At 44.3% G+C, this 20,865-nt stretch overlaps 2 protein-coding genes across 3 annotated transcripts; one reads left to right on the forward strand and one right to left on the reverse strand.

Moving 5' to 3' along the window:
• Positions 1-148: 148 nt before the first annotated feature.
• On the forward strand, positions 149-13,013 carry lmf2a (lipase maturation factor 2a). Its single transcript, XM_052465876.1, has 16 exons — positions 149-486; positions 5,214-5,330; positions 5,428-5,564; positions 5,652-5,680; positions 6,035-6,228; positions 6,482-6,660; positions 6,782-6,923; positions 7,042-7,167; positions 7,244-7,349; positions 7,479-7,575; positions 7,871-7,923; positions 8,834-8,969; positions 9,139-9,307; positions 9,449-9,560; positions 9,737-9,845; positions 12,122-13,013. Exons 1-16 carry the CDS (start codon positions 393-395, stop codon positions 12,530-12,532), a joined length of 2,211 nt encoding a protein of 736 aa, XP_052321836.1. The 5' UTR covers positions 149-392; the 3' UTR covers positions 12,533-13,013.
• miox (myo-inositol oxygenase) lies at positions 12,682-20,270 on the reverse strand. Of its 2 annotated transcripts, none has more exons than XM_035791203.2 (10): positions 20,107-20,270; positions 15,044-15,127; positions 14,865-14,945; positions 14,496-14,658; positions 14,343-14,410; positions 14,110-14,219; positions 13,828-13,895; positions 13,684-13,733; positions 13,437-13,549; positions 12,682-13,351 (listed from the first exon to the last, which is right to left on the reverse strand). In XM_035791203.2, exons 3-10 carry the CDS (start codon positions 14,901-14,903, stop codon positions 13,243-13,245), a joined length of 720 nt encoding a protein of 239 aa, XP_035647096.1. In that variant the 5' UTR covers positions 14,904-14,945; positions 15,044-15,127; positions 20,107-20,270; the 3' UTR covers positions 12,682-13,242. The 2 variants fall into 2 exon arrangements, with proteins under 2 accessions (XP_035647096.1, XP_035647095.1); XM_035791202.2 differs by lacking the exon at positions 20,107-20,270 and adding an exon at positions 15,596-15,737.
• Between the last annotated feature and the right edge of the window lie 595 nt (positions 20,271-20,865).

Genomic DNA, 20,865 nt, shown 5'->3' on the forward strand with positions numbered 1-20,865 from the left:
AAAAATGTATACTTTGAGAAAAATGTTTTTATGTTTAGCTCATCATGTGTACGTATAATAAGGTGTCTGTAATATAAACGTGGCAGAAATTACATTGAATGCATTTCTATAGCTTCCAAAATATTTGAATGGCGGAAGTGCCAAGATCAGATGGAAGTGCAGTGGCTTCAAACCAGCGCTCCCGGGAAGTCTAGTGTATGTAAACATAATTGGTGGGAACCCATGCCCACGCCTTTACCCCAATGTCACCATTTTGATCCACCGATAGGGACTTGTCTCCAGGTTATGTGAAAATCCCACACCGACTTCCCGTTCCACAACAGTAGACTACTGTCGCGTCCTGCAGAAACGGATAGAGAGGAGATCCCAGAAAGGGCCTCCACACAGCAGACATGGGCTACATTACTCTGCCACGCCGCCTGTTCCTTTGGTGCATGGCTCTCATCTACATGGTCGCCTTCGTCTCCCTCTACCTGCAGATACCAGGTGATATATCTAGTTAGCTGTCCCATTTAGCTAGCTAGGATAGCTTTCTTGACAGTTATGAGTGTTATGGTATGCTAGCAGCTGTTAGCCAGCTAGCTAGCCTCCTATAGCATTGTACTTGACTTTGAAGTCAAACATATTTCAAGTTTCATTGCTTTTTGCATTGGGAACGTGTTCCCCTGTAGCTAGCTATCAAGCTTGTTACTCTGTTGCAGTTGCTAGCTAGTTTAGCTAAGTATTTTTAGCCAGATAACGGTAGACACTAATTATATTTTATTATACTTAGCCCGACTTCTTTCTGTCTCTAGACACGGGCCACATATCTTTAAGTAATTTTTAACTTTCCTGACCAAGGAACACTTAGTTTTATAATGAATTTTCGATATTCTCAATAGTAGTTATTGAACCAAGCTTGCCATGACTATGAAGATGGTATACTCTGAATCAGGAGGATTTAAAAAAGAAGTGAAATCTGAAATCCTATTATGATTTTAATTAGCTCTTACACCAAGTGTTCCATGACTAAAATGATATTCTGAATCTGGGGCAGATGGACAAACATCTCCCCAAAACGATGTAATTAAATCATTGAGTGGAACACATTCTATTTTCAGTGACAGCAATATGGGAAGGAAGGGGAGAGGTTGTTCTTAGATTTAAGGAGTAATGGTGTTAAAAAGCTTAAATTAACTGCTGAAATAAGCTTTAGGGGATGTAGTATTTAATTATTTATTTTTTGAGTATTAGGATTTACACCTTCCCTGTCTCTGGTCCAAGCTTGAGTCAAATTGGTGGCGGTAAACCACCTTAAAGTTTGTTTCTAACCTTAATATAACATCCACAGAAGAGGAAGAATCCATTTTGCCTGCATCCCCCGGCGATTACACGCAGACCGCATGAGAGGAATGTACCCTATGACAAGAGGCATAGACATTTCGTGAGGTAGCTCTACCAGCTTGAAAGTTGCAGTAGTAATTAGTATTCTTGAAAGTATGCAGATTGAAAGCATAAACAAAACTGCTGAAATTTCCCCCAAAAAATAAGCGGTGGATTTTCTCCATCCTCCCCTGATTCTGAATATATAATTTTCATAGTCATGGCACGCTTTCTGTAAGAGCTATTGAATATTTAAATTCCAAATCTTATTATAAAAACAAAAAGTATGTCAACAACACTTCAAATTAGTGGATTAGTCTATTTTAGCCACTCCCGTTGCTGACAGGTGTGTAAAATCGAGCACACAGCCATTCAATCTCTATAGACAAACATTGGCAGTAGACTGTGGCACAGTCATAGGAGCTGCCCTGGTCAACAGTAAGTGCTGTTATTGTAGAGTGGAAACTTCTAGGAGCAACAACTGCTCAGCCGCGAAGTGGTAGGCCACACATGCTCACAGAACGAGACCGACGAGTGCTGAAGCACATAGTGTGTAAAAATTGTCTGTCTTCTGTTGCCACACTCGCTACCGAGTTTCAAACTGCCCCTGGAAGACACGTCAGCACGATAACTGTTTGACGGGAGCTTCATGAAATGGGTTTTCGTGGCCGAGCAGCCGCACACAAAGATCACCATGCGCAATGGCAAGCATTGGCTAGAGTGGCGGAAAGCTTGCCGCCATTGGACTCTAGAACAGTGGAAACACCGTTCTCTGGAGTGATGAATCACGCTTCACCATCTGTCAGTCGAATTTGGGATTGGCGGATGCCAGGAGAACGCTACCTATTGTGGCAACTGTAAAGTTTGATGGAGGACGAATATTGGTCTGAAGCTGTTTTTTCATGGTTCGGGCTAGGCCTTTAGTGATGGGAAATCTTAATGCTACAGCTAGGGTTGCACATTTTGGGGAATATTCGGAGGTGGAAACTTTCCATGGGAATATATGCAAATTAATTTTTAGACCATTTAAATGTAGATGTTTTTTTGCTTTGGATATATTTACCATATCATATGGAGACATAATTGCAAATGATTAAATCCTTCCAATAGAGAGAGAGAGAGAACTATTTAGTTAAGAATTAAACTTTAAGGGAATATGGGATGATTTCACTAAACAACATAAGGGAATATTGAATGATCCCCAATGATCCATCGCATCTCCCAAAAACGTTTTCAACATACATCTGTAAAATGATAGTCTAGAAGCTAAAGCTTTGGTTGTCTTCCTCTCAGGTCTCCTCCCTGGACCTCCTCAATGTCCACCTCTAGAGCATCAGACTCTGAGGCCTCATCTACACTGTCACTTTCCAACCTAGTTGAGGATGGCTCGTTGTCAGGCTCAAAAAGCCTCAAATTTGCCCGGATGGACACCAATTTTTCAACCCCTGTATTGGTCAGCCTGTTGCGTGCTTTGGTGTGTGTGTTCCCAAACAAGAACCAGTTGCGCTCTGAGGCGGCTGATGTTGGTAGGATTTGGAAGATGATGGAGGCAACAGGGGAAAGAGCCTCCGTCCCTTCCACTAGGTGGCTGATGAGATATGTTGGCACGACTGCCATATTGCATCTCCATACCAAAGCCCTTGCTTGGAAGTGTACTTTGCCAGATTGCCAAGAACCTTGCCCTCATCCAGGCCAAGGTGGCAAGACACGGTAGTGATGACACCATAGGCCTTGTTGATCTCTGCACCAGACAGGATGCGCTTGCCAGCGTACTTGGGGTCCCACATGTACGCTGTGGCGTGTATGGGCTTCAGGCAGAAGTCTTCACGCTTTTTGATGTATTTCAGAACTGCAGTTTCCTCTGCTTGGAGCAGCAGTGAAGTGGGCAGGGCACATCAGACAGGGTGGCATTGTCTCCCTCAATCGATGCGATGGCTACCTCTTTAGGTTTCAGGCTGCTTACCTCTCTCTCCCAAAATAAATCACCAAGGAGGATCCTCTTGATGGGGCTTTCCATATCGGCAGACTGTGATATGACCATTTCTTGGAGAGACTCCTTCCCTTCTAGGAGACTGTCAAACATGATGACAACACAACACCAACGGGTGTTGCTGGGCAGCTTCAATGTGGTGCTCTTATTCTTCTCACTTTGCTTGGTGAGGTAGATTGCTGCTATAACTTGATGACCCTTCACATGCCTAACCATTTCTTTGGCTCTCTTGTAGAGTGTATCCATTGTTTTCAGTGGCATGATGTCCTTGAGGAGCAGATTCAATGCATGAGCATTGCAGCCAATGGGTGTGATGTGAGGGTAGGGCTCCTCCACTCCACAGACCAAGCAGCTGTCATGGTCACAGCATTGTCTGTCATAAGTGAAAATACCTTCTGTGGTCCAAGTCATAGACTGCTTTCAGCTGATCTGCAATGTAGAGACCAGTGTGTCTGACCCTTGTGTCTGTGCTCTTGTAGAATACTGGTTGAGGGGTGAAGATGATGTAGTTAATTATTTCTTGCCCACGAACATTCGACCACCCATCGGAGATGATTGCAATACATTCTGCTTTCTCTATGATTTGCTTGACCGTCACTTGAACTCTGTTGAACTCTACATCAAGCAAATGAGTAGATAAAGCATGTCTGGTTTCAGGGGTGTATGCTGGGTGAAGAACATTCAGAAATCTCTTCCAATACACATTGCCTGTGAGCTTCAGAGGTGAACCAGTTGCATACACAGCTCGAGCAAGACATTAATCAGCATTTCTCTGACCAAGTTCCTCCATTGAGTCAAAAACACTTCAGAGTCCAGGAGGACCATGAGATGATGCGATCAATAATCAGCAAGTCCCCTTTATGCATTTGGCCAGATTCTGCATCTTTGTTGCATTCTTCACATATGATTTGACACAGTATTTGCAAATGTACACAGCTTTTCCTTCTAATTAGCTGCAGTGAAATGTCTCCACACATTAGATAGTGCCCGTGGCATTTTCCTTTAATGATTAGATAAAAAACGAGTTTAAAAAACCCAAATACAATTCCATGTACAGATAAATAGTTAAGCAGTTTGATTAATCAACTCCTTTGTAATAAGTTTTAAAAAGAAACATGTATGGAAACAGGTGAATGAACACTCAGTTAACAGGCTCAAGCAAGCTAAAACCCGCATGGTAGCAAAAACTAACTAGCAGAAATTAACAAGTTAGAAATGATTTAAACACACATTGCTGTAGGCTACTATTTACTAGTTAACAAAAAATCATGTCATATAAAATATATTCACCCCTCCCAGTATTGTAATCAAAACTTACCAGAAAGCATGTTGTCCTTGGCTCAGACAGTGTAGTAGTGTGGACTCAATAATATAATAATAATATAATAATATAATAATAATAGCATCTCATTAGTGCAAGATCTTGAGTCAGCTGCACATGTTTATTTTTTTCCACCTTTATTTAACCAGGTAGGCAAGTTGAGAACAAGTTCTCATTTACAATTGTGATGGAAGAGTGCACTGCACATGTGATTGAAGAATGCACGGTGCATGCAGAGGGTTGCAATTCCATTGAATTGGGAATAGTTTAACCAAAATATTGCACAAGACTTAGAATTGTCTTGTGTATCCCACGAGCAGGTGTCCACATTTTTTCCATGTACTGTACCATCTTCATTGTCATGGCATACTTGGTTCAATAGCTATTGAGGAGAGAGAACCGAATGTCCAATATAATAAAAATGTTATCTAGGTGTTCAGTTAGGCTAGTAGGGGTTTTCCTCCTATGGAACTACATCCTAAAGTTAACCTTCAGTACAAGTTACTACTTCTCCCTGTTGACAAGGTATGTGTTTTCCAGGCCTGTATGGAAATGATGGTCTGTTACCAGCGCGGTGGCAACTGCGGTACAGTGGTAAGGCTCTCTGGGAGCAGCTCCTCTCCTCTCCCACCTTACTGTGGCTCGCACCACGTCTGGGTGAGTTCCTAAACAACATTTTAGCAATGTATTGTGACTAACTGATCATTTGAATCATAAATCGAATAGACTCTTAACAGTGTAAACTGTATTCTAGGTCTTGACACCCAGACTGCCATGGAGCTGCTCTGCCTGCTGGGGGCAGCACTGAGCCTGGCTGCTACAGTACTGGAATCACTCAGAGACAGCTTGGTGTTTCTATTTCTCTGGATCATGTACCTGTCAATGTACCAGGTCAGTTATACCACACACACATACACACTGCTGTAGCGGGAGCCAGTATACAGTATGCCTGATCTCTGACTCTGCCTGAATTTCCAGGTGGGACAGGTCTTCCTCTACTTCCAGTGGTGAGTTGCGTGTGTGTTTGCCACACCCAGAGACTGAATGCCACCCTGGGGTTGCATGTTAATTAACACCCCAGTACTGCTGTTAGTTTGTGTATGAGACTGAGTCATCTTGGCAGTCAGCTGATGTGTATGCGTGATTGGTGCTCCTACTGCTGTGTAACTGCATCTGTCAGGTGCCAGATTATAAACACTATAACACATTGATAACAACATCACCATAGTAGCATCATGATGAAAACACTACAACATTAGCCCTGTCTGGGCATGTTCAGTCTCTGGGTACTAACACTCTCTCCACCTTGCTCATTCTCCCTCCCCTTCTCCTCCTTTCCCATTCTCTGCGACTGCATCCAGGGACTCTCTTCTCCTGGAGACGGGGTTCCTCTGTGTGCTCATCGCCCCGGTGACGTCTTTGCGGGGGTGGCGAGCGGGCAGGGAGCACGACCCTGTGACCTTCTGGTTGGTCCGTTGGCTGCTGTTCAGACTGATGTTCGCCTCCGGAATCGTCAAACTCACCTCCCGCTGCCCTACCTGGTGGGGCCTCACAGGTAGCTGTGTGTGTGTTGCATAATTGCTCAGGCAGGTCACCAAACTCATCAGACATGTTACTGCCACTCAGACTGCTGTTTCTGAGTGTCTTTCTCTCTCCCCCTGATGTACCACAGAGACCCAGTGTATCACACCGTCTCTGGCCTGTAACGTGTACATCTCTCTCTAGCCCTAACATATCATTGAGGCCCAGTGTAGCTACACCCCTAGCCTGTTGATGTGTACCTCTAACATGTGGTGGTGTGTCTCTAGCGCTGACATATCACTACGAGACCCAGTGTATCCCTACACCCTTGGCCTGGTTTGCCCACCAGCTGCCCGTCTGGTGGCATAAGCTGTCTGTGGTAGCCACCTTCGCCATTGAGATCGCTGCTCCATTCCTCTTCCTCAGCCCTCTACGACGACTTCGCCTCGGGGCCTTCTACATGCAGGTCAGATTAACTCTGTGTATGTTGTAGCATTTTGTCATCAACAGTTTTGGGACTTGGTCTGTCTCCCCCCTCTGGCGGTTAGGTGAAGTGCAGTGTTTTCTCTCACCCCTGTGGTATTTAGGTGGTACTGCAGGTGCTGATCATCCTGTCTGGAAACTATAACTTCTTCAACCTCCTGACTCTGACGATGTGTCTGTCTCTGCTGGATGACGAGCATATATACTTCTGGCTACGCAAGAAATACACACCTAACCCTAACCAAGGTACACACACTCCGGCACATACACACTGTGTAGGTAACTTGCATCGAGGACAGTCAGTCAGTTTTACTGGAGGCAGGATGTGACATGTACTCCCTGGTTCTGTCTCTGCTCCAATCAGGTTCCTCGTTGTGGTGGGCAGGGTTTGTGGTGGAGATCGCAGTCTGGGCTCTAATTGGCTTCGGAACGGTCACATGGTTTGACCTGCAGATCAACTGGGACAAGTGGACTGTCTCCTCCAGGACAGGTGTGTGTGCGCGTGTCAGTTATCAGCTGTAGTAGATAATCATTGTTTTGACTGTTATTGCTGGTTATCTCCACAGTGTTTACCTTCCACCAGTTTAACCAGTTCCTGAAGACTGTCACCTTCCCCTCGGTCTGGCTGGGATTACTGTCTCTCACCTGGGAACTAGTCTCTTCCATGTTCAGGTAACACACACACACCTCTCTGGGAAAGTGGTCTGTTCTGTGTGTTGTGTTGGTGTGTGTAGAGTGTTTCTTCAAGAGGCTTTGGGATACTGCTGTGTGTGTATTTACATGTGTGTCTGTGTTCTGTAGGTGTGCCTGTGTGGAAGGGTTCTTCAAGAGGTTTTTGGGTACAGTCCAGTGGACAGTGTTTGGTGCTGCTGCTGTCTCTATGTTTGCCATCAGTCTGGTGAGTAGAACACTCTAGAACAGTGGTTCCCAACCCTTTTTGTTTACTGTACCAACTGAATTTAGCTCTGCCTGGAGTATCCCTGAAGTACCCCATCTCGTGAGTCTTCTGAAGTACTCCCTATGAATAGGCCAAGTACCCCCAGGGTTCCTAGTACCCTGGTTGGGATTCCCTGATCTAGAATAATGGTACCTGCTCTCAGGTAAGGCATGTCATACTTTGTGTGTTCCAGCATGTTCTTGTTAATCTTTATCGAGTATGATTGTAACGCCAGTGTGTGTGTTTGTTTGTTCAGGTCCCATTCACCTTCATAGAGTATGACAGTAATGCCAGTGTGTGTGTTTGTTTGTCCAGGTCCCATTCACCTTCATAGAGTATGACAGTAATGCCAGTGTGTGTGTTTGTTTGTTCAGGTCCCATTCACCTTCATAGAGTATGACAGTAATGCCAGTGTGTGTGTTTGTTTGTCAGGTCCCATTCACCTTCATAGAGTATGACAGTAATGCCAGTGTGTGTGTTTGTTTGTCCAGGTCCCATTCACCTTCATAGAGACAGTAATGACAGTAATGCCAGTGTGTGTGTTTTTTTGTTTGTTCAGGTCCCATTCACCTTCATAGAGTATGACAGGTCCCATTCACCTTCATAGTAATGCCAGTGTGTGTGTTTGTTTGTTCAGGTCCCATTCACCTTCATAGAGTATGACAGTAATGCCAGTGTGTGTGTTTGTCCCATTGTATGACAGTAATGCCAGTGTCCCATTCACCTTCATAGAGTATGACAGTAATGCCAGTGTGTGTGTTTGTTTGTCCAGGTCCCATTCACCTTCATAGAGTATGACAGTAATGCCAGTGTGTGTGTTTGTTTGTTCAGTCCAGGTAATGCCAGTGTGTGTGTTTGTTTGTTCAGGTCCCATTCACCTTCATAGAGTATGACCATTCAGTGTCCAGGTCCCATTCACCTTCATAGAGTATGACAGTAATGCCAGTGTGTGTGTTTGTTTGTCCAGGTCCCATTCACCTTCATAGAGTATGACAGTAATGCCAGTGTGTGTGTTTGTTTGTCCAGGTCCCATTCACCTTCATAGAGTATGACAGTAATGCCAGTGTGTGTGTTTGTTTGTCCAGGTCCCATTCACCTTCATAGAGTATGACAGTAATGCCAGTGTGTGTGTTTGTTTGTCCAGGTCCCATTCACCTTCATAGAGTATGACAGTAATGCCAGTGGGTGTTTGATTGCGGTCCCATTCACCTTCATAGAGTATGACAGTAATGCCAGTGGTCAACTTCACCTTCATAGAGTATGACGGCCTGTTCAGACACCTTCATAGTATGACTGGGGTGGGGGGCCGGCCCGAGGTGGTCATCGAGGGATCCATGGATAAAGTCACCTGGACGGTAGGTGTGTGTGTGTGTGTGTGTGTGGGAGAGGTGGTTTTTTTTGCCCATTTGTAATGTTTCTGTAATCTGTTTTAAAGCTGAAGTTAACCAAGGCTATTATTTTTTTTCATCCAACTTTAATTGTCTCCATTGTCCTACCCTCTCTCTCTCTCTCCTCCCCCTCTAGGAGATAGAATTTATGTATAAGCCAGGGAACCTCAGTGCCCCTCCCTCGGTCATCACCCCTCATCAACCACGGCTGGACTGGCAGATGTGGTTTGCAGCCCTGGGAACACATACGCACTCTCCCTGGTTCACCAGCCTAATGTACAGACTGCTGCAGGGCAAGACGGACGGTAGGGTGTACACACTTCCTTCTTTTTGAGGTTAATGGCAGTGCATTACTGCCAATACAGCCACATTAACACAAACTGTATTGTATTTACTGTATTGTAAAACATCTTAACAATTGCCCCTCCCTCTCTCTCTCTCTCCAGTGATTGAGCTCATCCAGTCAGATGTGTCTCAGTACCCGTTCCACCAGCAGCCTCCCACATACCTCAGAGCTCACCGCTACAAATACTGGTTCACTAAAACACTAGCTGATGGGTTAGTACATATTCTCTCTCACACACATATACACAGAGAACCGATGGGTGATGAGGTAGTTGATTCATGTTGCGCAGCAATAATCTGAATGTCGGCATCTTTGAGGAAATGCCGAAATCATCAGTTAACGTGCGAGTCAGTGTCACAGCTGACATATTTTATTGTGTGTGTTGTAGGTCGTATCCTCAGCGCTGGTGGAGGAGGGTGTACATAGAGGAGTTCTATCCCACAGTGTATCTGGGCGACACCTTCCTGGAGAGCATGCTTAGCCAGCATGGACTCAAGGTACAGTGCATTTGGAAAGTATTCAGACCACTTTACCTTTTCAACATTTTGTTATGTTACAGCTAGTGATGCACCGATATTACATTTTTGGCCAATAACGACATCTGATATTTTCCTTGCCAAAAAAACTATACCGATATTTCAAATTTAAGTGGCCTTTTAAGCATTTTAGTACAGTTAAATAGTTTAAACACACTGACCACAAGGTTATTTTGTTGGCATTTACATATGTCCCCATTACCAGCAAAAATCTAAACCTATTTCTTTCAATTACTTGCTGTGCTGTTTTGTTAATTTGTTCAGTCTCAAAAAGAATTTCATCACACATGTCAAGCAGTGAAGTTAAAGCTCTGTCTGTTCATCTGCGGCATTTTCCTTGGTGTGCACTGTCACTGTGTCCGTTTCCATCTTGTCCAGCCATGTCTGTAACATTTCACATAAACCCTGTTTCCTGTCTGCATTGAAGTAGTGGTCCTTGTACCTAGCATCGAATATGGTGGCGACACAGTAGAGGTTCAGAGAGAGTGCCACCAAATCGCTTGTTCACAGACTCTAGTAGAGTACTTTTCCAAGTTAACCTGACGGGCTGTGTTGAAATTTTTGTTGAGCAGGTGTTTCAATGCCATGACAGGGTATCACGTCTGCTGCAGACACAGTTGAGCTTATATCTCGAGTCAGTTGTTCGAATGGAGCCAGATGTGTTCATGTTTCAAACATGTTCTCAAATGCCATTGAAATGGCAGCAGCGGTATGAGAACCAGCACATTCTTGAGCATGCAATACGGCTTTCCTCAGTATCGAAATCCTCGTCGACCCTCTGTGCTGTCAGACTCCGCATGCTCATGGGGCTGACATCACTGGTCCAAATGTCAGTCGTCAAGCTAATAGCAAGTGGCTCATGGGTGTGTTTCAACAATACTGTGTAACTCCGGTAGGGCAACATCTGAAAAATAGCACCTACTTGGTAGTGTGTACCAGTGCTTGACCAGTCATCGAAAGCAAACATCCACAACAGAGAACAGTTGATTGTCAAGGGCAATGAATTCCATTATCTTGCCGACAATGGATTTTGCCTTTCCCGCTGAAATGTTCTTACTCTTTCAATTGACTGATGGACTTGTTGACTGCCTCGATCCACACAGCAGACATTTTGGTCTAGATTAGGAATGAAAGTGTTGCACGTGTAGCGGATTGTAGTGTTGCATATCATCTACCTACGTTATATAGGTATGCACGTCAGCTTTGACATTGGTTTTGCACACCGGTGTTAAACTAGACATTGGGCCGATGTTGGCATTTTTTTATCTAATATCGGCCGATTCCGATATGTTTACCCAATCTATTGTGCATCCCTAGTTACGGGGATAAAAAATTGGTGCCAAGTTTGGTGCCAAGTTTCTTCTAGACATGACGCTTGGTGTTCAGGCCAAAGAGTTCAATCTTGGTTTCATCAGACCAGATAATCTTGTGGCATGCTCCAAGCAGACTGTCATGTGCCTTTTACTGCGGAGTGGCTTCCGTCTGGCAACTTTACCATAAAGGCCTGATTGGTGGAGTGCTGCAGAGATTGTTGTCCTTCTGGAAGGTTCTCCCATCTTTATCGGTGACCATCGGGTTCTTGGTTTACCCCCCTGACCCATGCTCTTCTCCCCCGATTGCTCAGTTTGGTCGGGTGGCCAGCTCTAGGGAGAGTCTTGGTACTTCCAAACTTCTTCCATTTAAGTATGATTTAGGCCACTGCGCTCTTGGACCTTCAATGCTGCAGAAATGTTTTGGTACCCATGCCTAGATTTGTCCCTACACAATCCTGTCTCTGAGCTCTACGGACAATTCCTTTGACCTCATGGTTTGGTTTTTGCTCTGACATGCACTGTCAACTGTGGGACATTTTATATAGACAGTTCTGTACCTTTTCAAATTATCCAGTCAATTGAATTTTCCACCTGTGGACTCCAATCAAGTTGTAGAAACATCTCAAGTGTGATCAATGGAAACAAGAGGCACCGGAGCACATTTTTTAAAATCTCATAGCGTAGAGTCTGAACACTTGTGTAAATAAGTTTCAGTTTTTATTCTTTAAAAAACGGTTTTCGCTTTATTATGGAGTATTGTGTGTAGATTGAGGATTTTTATTTAATCAATTTTAGGATAAACATAACAGCATGTGCAAAAAGTCAATACTTTACGAATGCACTGTAACGAACTACCTGTAGTTCTCAGCAAGCACTAAGTGTGTGAGTCCTGTATGTCCTTGTGTCTGACCCGTGTGTGTGTAGGATAAGTCCCTCCCTCGGCGTGTGTCTGAGGCAGCTGTGCCCCTGGTGGTGAAGTGGGTGCGCTCTCAGGTGAGGGGTGTGTCTGCACCCCTGCTGCTCTGGAGCCTCCTCTTCTGCAGTGTCACCCTCTGTCTGCTCTGGGGACTGCAGCTGGAAATTACACTCAAGACCAAACCTACTGCAGCCAAGGCTGAACGTAAACCCACAGCTCCACCCCACCACCCTGATGCTAAGGAGGCCAATTCCAACGACAAAGATGGTCTAGGACAAAGACAGGAGGAGGAGCAGGAGGAGGTTGATGCAGAAGAGGATGAGCGAAGGGGGGAAGACGAGGAGAGTGAAAGAGAAGAGAACGATGTAAGAGATGAACTGGAAGAAGAAGATGGAGAAGAAGAGGGGAATGTTGACTGACTGTCGCAAGAAATAACGAGTTTCTCCTGACCCCTGAACACGGGATTTGGTAGCCCTCCCTTCCACTAACTGTCTCAGTGCTCAAGAGAAAGCTGCCTGTCTTGACTACTTGTCTGCCTTTCGCCAACAATAACCTTCTAACCAAAGAATTTTGTTGATGCTTTATTCTACATTTGACAATCACTTTATTTGAAATGAATAGACAAAGTTTTCCAATTATCTGTAGTATTATTACAATCAAGAGAAAATAACATTTTTTGTCAGTTTCCTTGTCATTGTACGTGTGTGTGTGTGTGTGTGTGTGTTAAAGGGTGTTTGGTTTGCCACTGTGGTCCTTTGCTTTGCTGCCAGATATAATGTAGTGAATCACCAATTCTGCACTTTCCTGCCAAGCGTCTTTCCACGTTTGAAAAAAACATCACATCCATGAATGGATAATGTTAATGTTTTTGTATCATTTATAATAAAGATAGGAAATGTATCCATTTGGTTCTTCATTATTAACCATATGAATTGTAATCAGCATTCTAAGCAACAAACACTTTTAGGATGTTCTGTAGATCTGAGGAGATGCCTTGGTGTTGCTGCTGGATATGATCTCTATGAAGGTGTGAGAGAGGGTGGGAAATAAATGAATTGTGATAGTTAATTGATTTATGAAACATTTGAGGTGGGGGTAGGTGTGTGTGGCTGCCCCATCTGTCTGTGTGTCACCACTTCAGTACCCCAGGACAGTACTTGTCGATGAGAGACTGGTAGTATGGCTTCAACTTCTCTATGTCAGGCAGCTCAGTGGTCTTGGTGTAGAGGTCAAACTTACTGTAGGGGTCAAATGTTCGAGGTCAAACTGACTGCAGAGAGGGTAGAGAGAATTATTTTTCAGTGTGTGTGTGTTGAGACTTACTTGAACTCGCGAACCCAGGGAATCATGCGCATGTCCTTGTCATCACAGAGGTGCATGTAGTCTCCATGGGAGTGCCAGGGGTAGAAGGAATGGAATCGGATCATATACAGACCCTAGAGAGGGAGAGCAGAGGAGTGAAGACTTTTAGGTGAGTTAACACTCTGAGCAGCAGTCTTAAACTAGAACCACTGAGTTTTTGTAAACCTGTATTCTCTTTGCTAATGTAGAAACAGACTCCAATTCTCACCTCTTCTGGGATGGTGCACTTGTTGAACTTCATGACCCTGTAGAGATACTCTGGAACAAACAACACAGACAGCAGTTCAGTAGTGTTACTGTGCAGGCCCATGTGCCTTACAGTGGTGACTGTGTATGTTTCTGTGTTACTCACCATCATGGCCCCAGGACATGAGCACATTGTCCAGCCCACAGTTTGGCTTATAGATCCCACACTCAGAACTACAGTGGGAGAGGTGATGAGGTGAAGAAGAGGTTATCATCTAAATTAAGTATATAAGATGGCACATTTAACTTTCTGTATATACGTGTCTGCTAAATGTTATAATGTAAACACTTCTCCAGGCTGGCTTGTAGCCGGCATGTTGTGCAGTGAATGATGGGGTTTGATAAGACTTTATTATTTAGATTGGTAAAAAGAGAAGTGTAACAGTACTTGTAAGCAGGGTTTTTGTCATCGGGGTTGTCCGCGAAGGTACTGCCTCGAAACACAATGCCATTCTGGAACCTGCACCCCACTGGGAATGTGTCCCCCACTACAGCCCACTGCAGGACAGGAACACAGTGAAGTTAGCCTAGCGTTGCCTAACATTACAAGCCATTTTACCACTGCTGTTAGCGTAGCCTAGCATCACAACCTGTATCAGGGTAACGTCGAGAGGCATTCACCTGGGGTTCCCCTGACAGAGCCATGATCTTCCCAATGTCATGGATCAGCCCCACCAACTGGAACCAGTCTGGAGAGGGACGAGAGATAAGGATAGGAGTTGTGAACCATGTGTGCATGTGTACTTGTGTGTGTGTGTGTGTGTGTGTGTTTGCCTTTGTGGGGGTGTTCCCTGCGGATGCCCTCAGCGGTCTGAAAGGCGTGGTATGAGTTGGGGAAGTCGACATCAGGGTCGGACTCATCAACAAGCTGGTCCAGAGATATGACGGCTTCCATCACCTCCATCTGGGCATGCCCACAACCTGACCACTCAGAGTGCTGCAGAGGAGAGGAGGAGTGGGGAAGGTTAATGAGTGGTATGTTCATGTTATCTGCAGCATTAGACGATATTACATAAGATCTTAAATGTTAACAGTCACAGTTACACTCGTTGTTAAACATTACAGGTTGGTGTAGCCTGCTCTCCTGACACACACACACACACACAGTTTGCATTTGTGCTGAACCTGTCTTGACAGACTCACCTTCTGCTTGACAAAGTCCAGGGTCTGGTTAGTGTGCATCAGCTTGTATGTGTTATACACACGATCAATCAGACTCCCGCTCTGTTACATACACACATTACAGATGTATTGTGATTACCAGCCTTAAAACAGTAATATTATGTTGCAACCAAGGTAAATAATCATACTCCTTTGCTGACCTCAAAATTCCTGTATTCTGTCTTGTCCTTGTCTTTCTGCTCCAGGTCTAAGATGGGACGGTATGCCAGAGATGGGTCTGGACCCTTAGACAGAGGGACAGACAAAGAAAGTCAAGTACACATCTTAACTTGGCAAATGTGATAGAAAACACCATACGTTTCAAATAGAAATATTAGACCTACAAAATTTTAACCTGTAGCAGTAGATCACACAAAATATTATTTAATTATCAGATGCATGATAACACCAAGTTAAACTTATAATAGACAGACACATACAGACAGACACATTTGCTACAACAATCCTGCAGAAACAGGCATTGTGTGGGTTATATTAATTATATTATATTAATGTTGTAGACCTTGATGCATTTTTCGTAAGGGAAAATCAAGTCTGAAATGTCAGTGTAAATTAAAAACTTCAGAAGCCTTTTCAAACCTTTACATTTCCTGCATTACAGGAAAGTTTTCCTGCAACAGGCTGATCAAGTGAAGATCCTACATCTGTTATAGCTAAATATATTTTTTCTACTTTTCTACAGTCATACGTACAATATTGACGACCCTCATGGTGAGGTCAGTCCGTCAGTCCATTCGGTTATGAGTAAGTATGGGTCTGCTGGCTCCTCTAAAGTGCAACCCCAGACCCTGTCCTGTATATACCCCTCTGGTTTAACACTTATGTCATACACCCTCACAGCATACAGGTAGTGATAGTCGTTATCTCAGTGGGGGCGGAGTTAAACTAACGGGGTTCATCTGGCTGGACTACTCTGTGTGTACGTGTGTGAGAGCGTGTTTGTTTTCCTTGAGAGAACAGTGAGTCCTTAACTATGATCAACAGGTATCTGGTTTGGGCTGGTCTTGAGAGTTGTGTTTGTGTGCGTATTTGTCTCCGTTATTTACCATAATTCTTTTAACCTTTTATTTAACTAGGCAAGTCAGTTAAGAATTCTTATTCAAATTCTTATTTACAATGACTGCGTACCCCGGCCAAACCCGGACGATGCTGGGACAATTGTGCACCGCCCTATGGGACTGCCAATCACGGCCGTTTGTGATACAGCCTGGCATGGAATCAAACAAGGGTCTTTAGTGATGCCCCTAGCACTGAGGTGCAGTGCCTTAGACCGCTGCACCCTGTTGAGTGATGGAATGTCTGGCTTTTTTCCAACAGAACAAACAACAAAACAAACAGAATAAAAACATACATTTTTGATGCTTGAAAAAGAGGAATGGAGAGAGAACCAGAGGTGAAAGTTCATGCGAAGAGACGGGGAATGCCTGCTTGAACTGTATTACCCCAGGTAACGTGAGGTTACCAAATTAAGCCTTTTCTACATTCAGTGTTGGGAAGCTACTCTGAAAATATTATTTACGAATCTACTAATTACTTCACACTTGGAAGAAATTAAGCTATACTAAATCTACCCTTAAGATAATCACATTTTATTGGTCACATATACATGGTTAGCAGATGTTAATGCTAGTGTAGCGAAATGCTTGTGCTTCTAGTTTTGATAGTGCTGTAATATCTAACAAGTAATCTAAAAATTCCACAACAACTACCTAGTACACACAAATCTAAACGGATGGAATAAGAATATGTATGTACAGTTAAATATATGGATGATCGATGGCCGAGCAACATAGGCAAAATGCAATAGATGGTATAAGATACAGTATATACATATGAGATGAGTTCTATATGTAAACATTGTTAAAGTGGCATTATTTAAAGTGACTAGTGATCCATTTATTAAAGTGGCCAATGATTTGAGTCTGTATGTAGGCAGTAGCCTCTGAGTTAGTGATTACTGTTTAACAGTCTGATGGCCTTGAGATAGAAGCTGTTTTATAGTCTCCCGGTTGCAGCTTTGACGCACCTGTACTGACCTCGCCTTCTGGATGGTAAGCGGGGTGAACAGGCAGTGGCTCGGGTGGTTGTGCTTGATGATCTTTTTGGCCTTCCTGTAACATCGGGTGGTGTAGGTGTCCTGGAGGGCAGGTAGTTTGCCCCCCGGTGATGCATTGTACAGACCTCACTACCCTCTGGAGAGCCTTACGGTTGTGGGCGGAGCAGTTGCCGTACCAGGCGGTGATACAGCCCGCCAGGATGCTCTCGATTGTGCATCTGTCGAAGTTTGTGAGTGCTTTTGGTGACAAGCCAAATTTCTTCAGCCTCCTGAGGTTGAAGAGGCGCTGCTGCGCCTTCTTCACGATGCTGTCTGTGTGGGTGGACCAATTCAGTTTGTCTGTGATGTGTATGCCGAGGAACTTAAAACTTGCTACCCTCTCCACTACTGTTCCATCGATGTGGATAGGGGGGTGTTCCCTCTGCTGTTTCCTGAAGTCCACAATCATCCCCTTAATTTTGTTGACGTTGAGTGTGAGGTTATTTTCCTGACACCACACTCCGAGGGCCCTCGCCTCCTCCCTGTAGGCCGTCTCGTCCTGATTGGTAATCAAGCCTACCACTGTTGTGTCGTCCGCAAACTTGATGATTGAGTTGGAGGCGTGCGTGGCCACGCAGTCGTGGGTGAACAGGGAGTACAGGAGAGGGCTCAGAACACACCCTTGTGGGGCCCCAGTGTTGAGGATCAGCGGGGTGGAGATGTTGTGGCCTACCCTCACCACCTGGGTGCGGCCCGTCAGGAAGTCCAGTATCCAGTTGCACAGGGCGGGGTCGAGACCCAGGGTCTCGAGCTTGATGACGAGCTTGGTACTATGGTGTTAAATGCCGAGCTGTAGTTGATGAACAGCATTCTCACATAGGTATTCCTCTTGTCCATATAGGTTAGGGCAGTGTGCAGTGTGATTGAGATTGCATCTTCTGTGGACCTATTTGGGCGGTAAGCAAATTGGAGTGGGTCTAGGGTGGAGGTGATATGGTCCTTGACTAGTCTCTCAAAGCACTTCATGATGACGGAAGTGAGTGCTACGGGGCGGTAGTACTGAATCATAAGTAGGGCTGGGGTTTTTGCAGATGCAGGAGGTTATGTCCATTCAGAATGATGATATGATACGAGGTTTGATTAATGAGTTGACTGATTATGGATGTAATTGGTAAAGACCTTTTTAGAGTTTAATTCGGGAGTTGGTAACTCTTTAAAGAACTGATCTCGTGGTGCCCCAAATTCCTAATGAGTTCATTGTTACATGGTTAATTTAATCGGGTAACAACTAAACATAGTTGATTAGATAAATAACAGTCGTGACAAAACAGCGGAACTCATTGAAGTCGCTGACCAAATGAATGATGAGAGAACCAATGTGAACAAAATTATCTCTAAGCAAGAGGAGGAAATCTCATCACTGAATCTCTCGTGCAGCATTCAAGACCTCTACCTACAAACCGTGACAGATAAGTATGATAATATAATAATAAAAGAGCAAGTGTGACACTCACATTTCTAAAATAAGTATAAGCGCCCAAGTGGACTCTGCTATGCAGAAGAATACCACCCTTAGGTACCATCTGGAGGAACTCAAGAACAGTCACTAGCTTTTGCGTGACTACCTAACCAAGCAACCAAGCTCACAACTGGAGCTTTGTACACAAAGGAGTGAGGACTACGACAGAAGGTTTCAGACTTTACCTCTCTCAGGGGTCCCTCAGTCTTTTCATCTTGGCCATTCGGCACAGAGTAATATGGCGCTTCCCCAATAAAGCCAATGTTTGGCTTCTCCTCTTGGCCTTTCAGCCCCAAATTCCCCACAGGATGAAGCCAACCCTCTCCACGCACATGGCACGGAGCGCGTTGACAAAATCGTCAAAAACTTCCACACATTTGACCCCCATCCACGGAAGCCAAATGACACTGAAACATTCTTAGCAGACATAGAGGACGCGTTGGATAGGTACCCGAATGCTACAGACAGACTTTACCTGTTGAAGCAAACGTCAAATAGACACGTGGCCAGGGTTAATCCGTTAACAACAGCAACATGTTCAAAACTACTACGCAAAACTTGCCACGTCTTTGAAAATAGAATTCAGTGGTTCTGCGGCACGCAAACACGACATCTCGCTGGCTAACACTGTCAAACAAGCTTGTAATGAACACCCACAAGCATACTATCATAGGCTTCATTCAGCTTACTTTGGCCTACTCACTGAAACAGGAATGGAAGAGCTATTACCATTGAAACAAATGTTTCTGTCGAACATGTATAATCACTTCATTAACTACTTGGGCCCTACAGCCCACGTTGGTTTGCCAATCTCAGAATTCAGAGAGCTTGCGAGGATAGCTTTTTTAGGCATGAAAAGTGAGACATGCTAAGAGCCCTGACATCTCGGTTTTCAATATTGAACAGGAGCACTCACTTCAGGTAGAGGATGCGTTGTCAGGGATAGGAGCGTTGAGAGATGACGCACAACAACGGTATCTACCACAAACCCACGATACCAATACCCACCATGGTCTAAATAACTATAATAAAATACCTTGCCAGCAAAATTACTACCGCTACAATAAATCTGATCTCTACGTTACTGCACCCAACTTCACACAAATTGTCAGAGCACAAGTGTAACAAAGTGTTCAATGACACTGAAAACATAAACCAATGTTCTCTAGAAGCTTTGCTAAGAGAAGTACGAAAGTGACAAAAAATTGACAAAGAGGAAATAGTTAAGTTATTATGACTTGGCTTGTTATTGCCGGAGAACAGGTACGCAGAAATTAACACCATTTGCGCGGACGTAAACGACCAAATTACTCCCGCTCTCACTCGAAGCCCTATCCAGGGCCCGCTCGGTCGAGAAACAAGCCCATGGGCTTTGACTATAGTCTCAGATACGAATGTTGCGATGCACAATGTAAATAACATTGCAATAGCCAATTCCACTCAAACTCTGATATTTCGATTTGTTTTCAGGAGGACTGCTTAACCCATGATGCGCTCATAGATTCGGGCTTGACAATATCGCTCATCTCTCAAACATTGTTCAATGATCTAAAAAGGGCTTTAAACCCAGCTAAACGTGGGTTTAAAAACAGAATGGTGCGACATTAAACTTTGAGGTTTCAATCAGACTACCAGACTATCAGACTCACCTCTCACAATGCGACTCTTTCTGAAACTACACTTCCAAGACGTATCGCTTGTTCACCCTGTGTAAGTTACCAGCCTCAACTGAACATATACTACTTGTTTGGTCCCACTGATGAATTGGAAAAACAACCAATTGTGGTCACTGGTAACTGTGCCGTCTCCTAACGCTTTCTTCTCCTAACGCTTGCTGCAACACAGTCATCCACAAGGAGCATCTGTTGACAGGAACCCTTGGGAAAAAGACATTTCAACACCTTTTGGTGCAGAATCAAGCCGATATTACGATATCTCGTCACATTCAATCAGCAAACCTGATAGTCTTATTATTTTTATGATTTTGAGCCAGTAGTCTCTGTGAGTCAGCAACTTCCCTCCTCGGAGTCATGCAATACTGTAGCTAAGATTAACTTATCTTGTCCTTCAGACACTTCCGCAAGCACTGCGGCCGTCTCAGGAAACAAAGCATCAACATTCAGAGTGGACTCTGTTTGTAATATATTTTCTGCTTTGAGGGGGACTGAAACCCATTACAATGAAACTAACGGTGTCAGTCCTGGGGATTCCAACTGGTGAAGCACTGCTATATAGTCTCAGTTCGCAGGTACTGGAAAGGTTGCCACACACGGATGCTGTGGTGAATGGCAGTCCAGGACACTGAGCGTTATGAAGCACAAACACCAGGAGATTTGGTTGAAAGGTTATAGCCAACCTACTAACAACGCAGCTGCTGACAACTCGTACAAAGTGTCCAACCTTTTTGT

Source organism: Oncorhynchus keta, chromosome 17 (assembly GCF_023373465.1).
Source record: "Oncorhynchus keta strain PuntledgeMale-10-30-2019 chromosome 17, Oket_V2, whole genome shotgun sequence".
In the NCBI taxonomy this organism is placed as follows: domain Eukaryota; kingdom Metazoa; phylum Chordata; class Actinopteri; order Salmoniformes; family Salmonidae; genus Oncorhynchus; species Oncorhynchus keta.

What these genes read in the sequence shown, in the direction of transcription:
- lmf2a (XM_052465876.1), top strand. Translation starts at nt 393, where the DNA reads ATGGGCTACATTACTCTGCCACGCCGCCTGTTCCTTTGGTGCATGGCT. An exon ending in TGGATAAAGTCACCTGGACG is followed by an intron (nt 8,970 to 9,138) that starts GTAGGTGTGTGT and finishes CTCCCCCTCTAG; the next exon opens with GAGATAGAATTTATGTATAA. An exon ending in ACTAAAACACTAGCTGATGG is followed by an intron (nt 9,561 to 9,736) that starts GTTAGTACATAT and finishes TGTGTGTTGTAG; the next exon opens with GTCGTATCCTCAGCGCTGGT.
- miox (XM_035791202.2), bottom strand. An exon ending in CAGGGAACACCCCCACAAAG is followed by an intron (nt 14,411 to 14,495) that starts GCAAACACACAC and finishes GTCCCTCTCCAG; the next exon opens with ACTGGTTCCAGTTGGTGGGG. An exon ending in CATGTCCTGGGGCCATGATG is followed by an intron (nt 13,734 to 13,827) that starts GTGAGTAACACA and finishes TGTTTGTTCCAG; the next exon opens with AGTATCTCTACAGGGTCATG.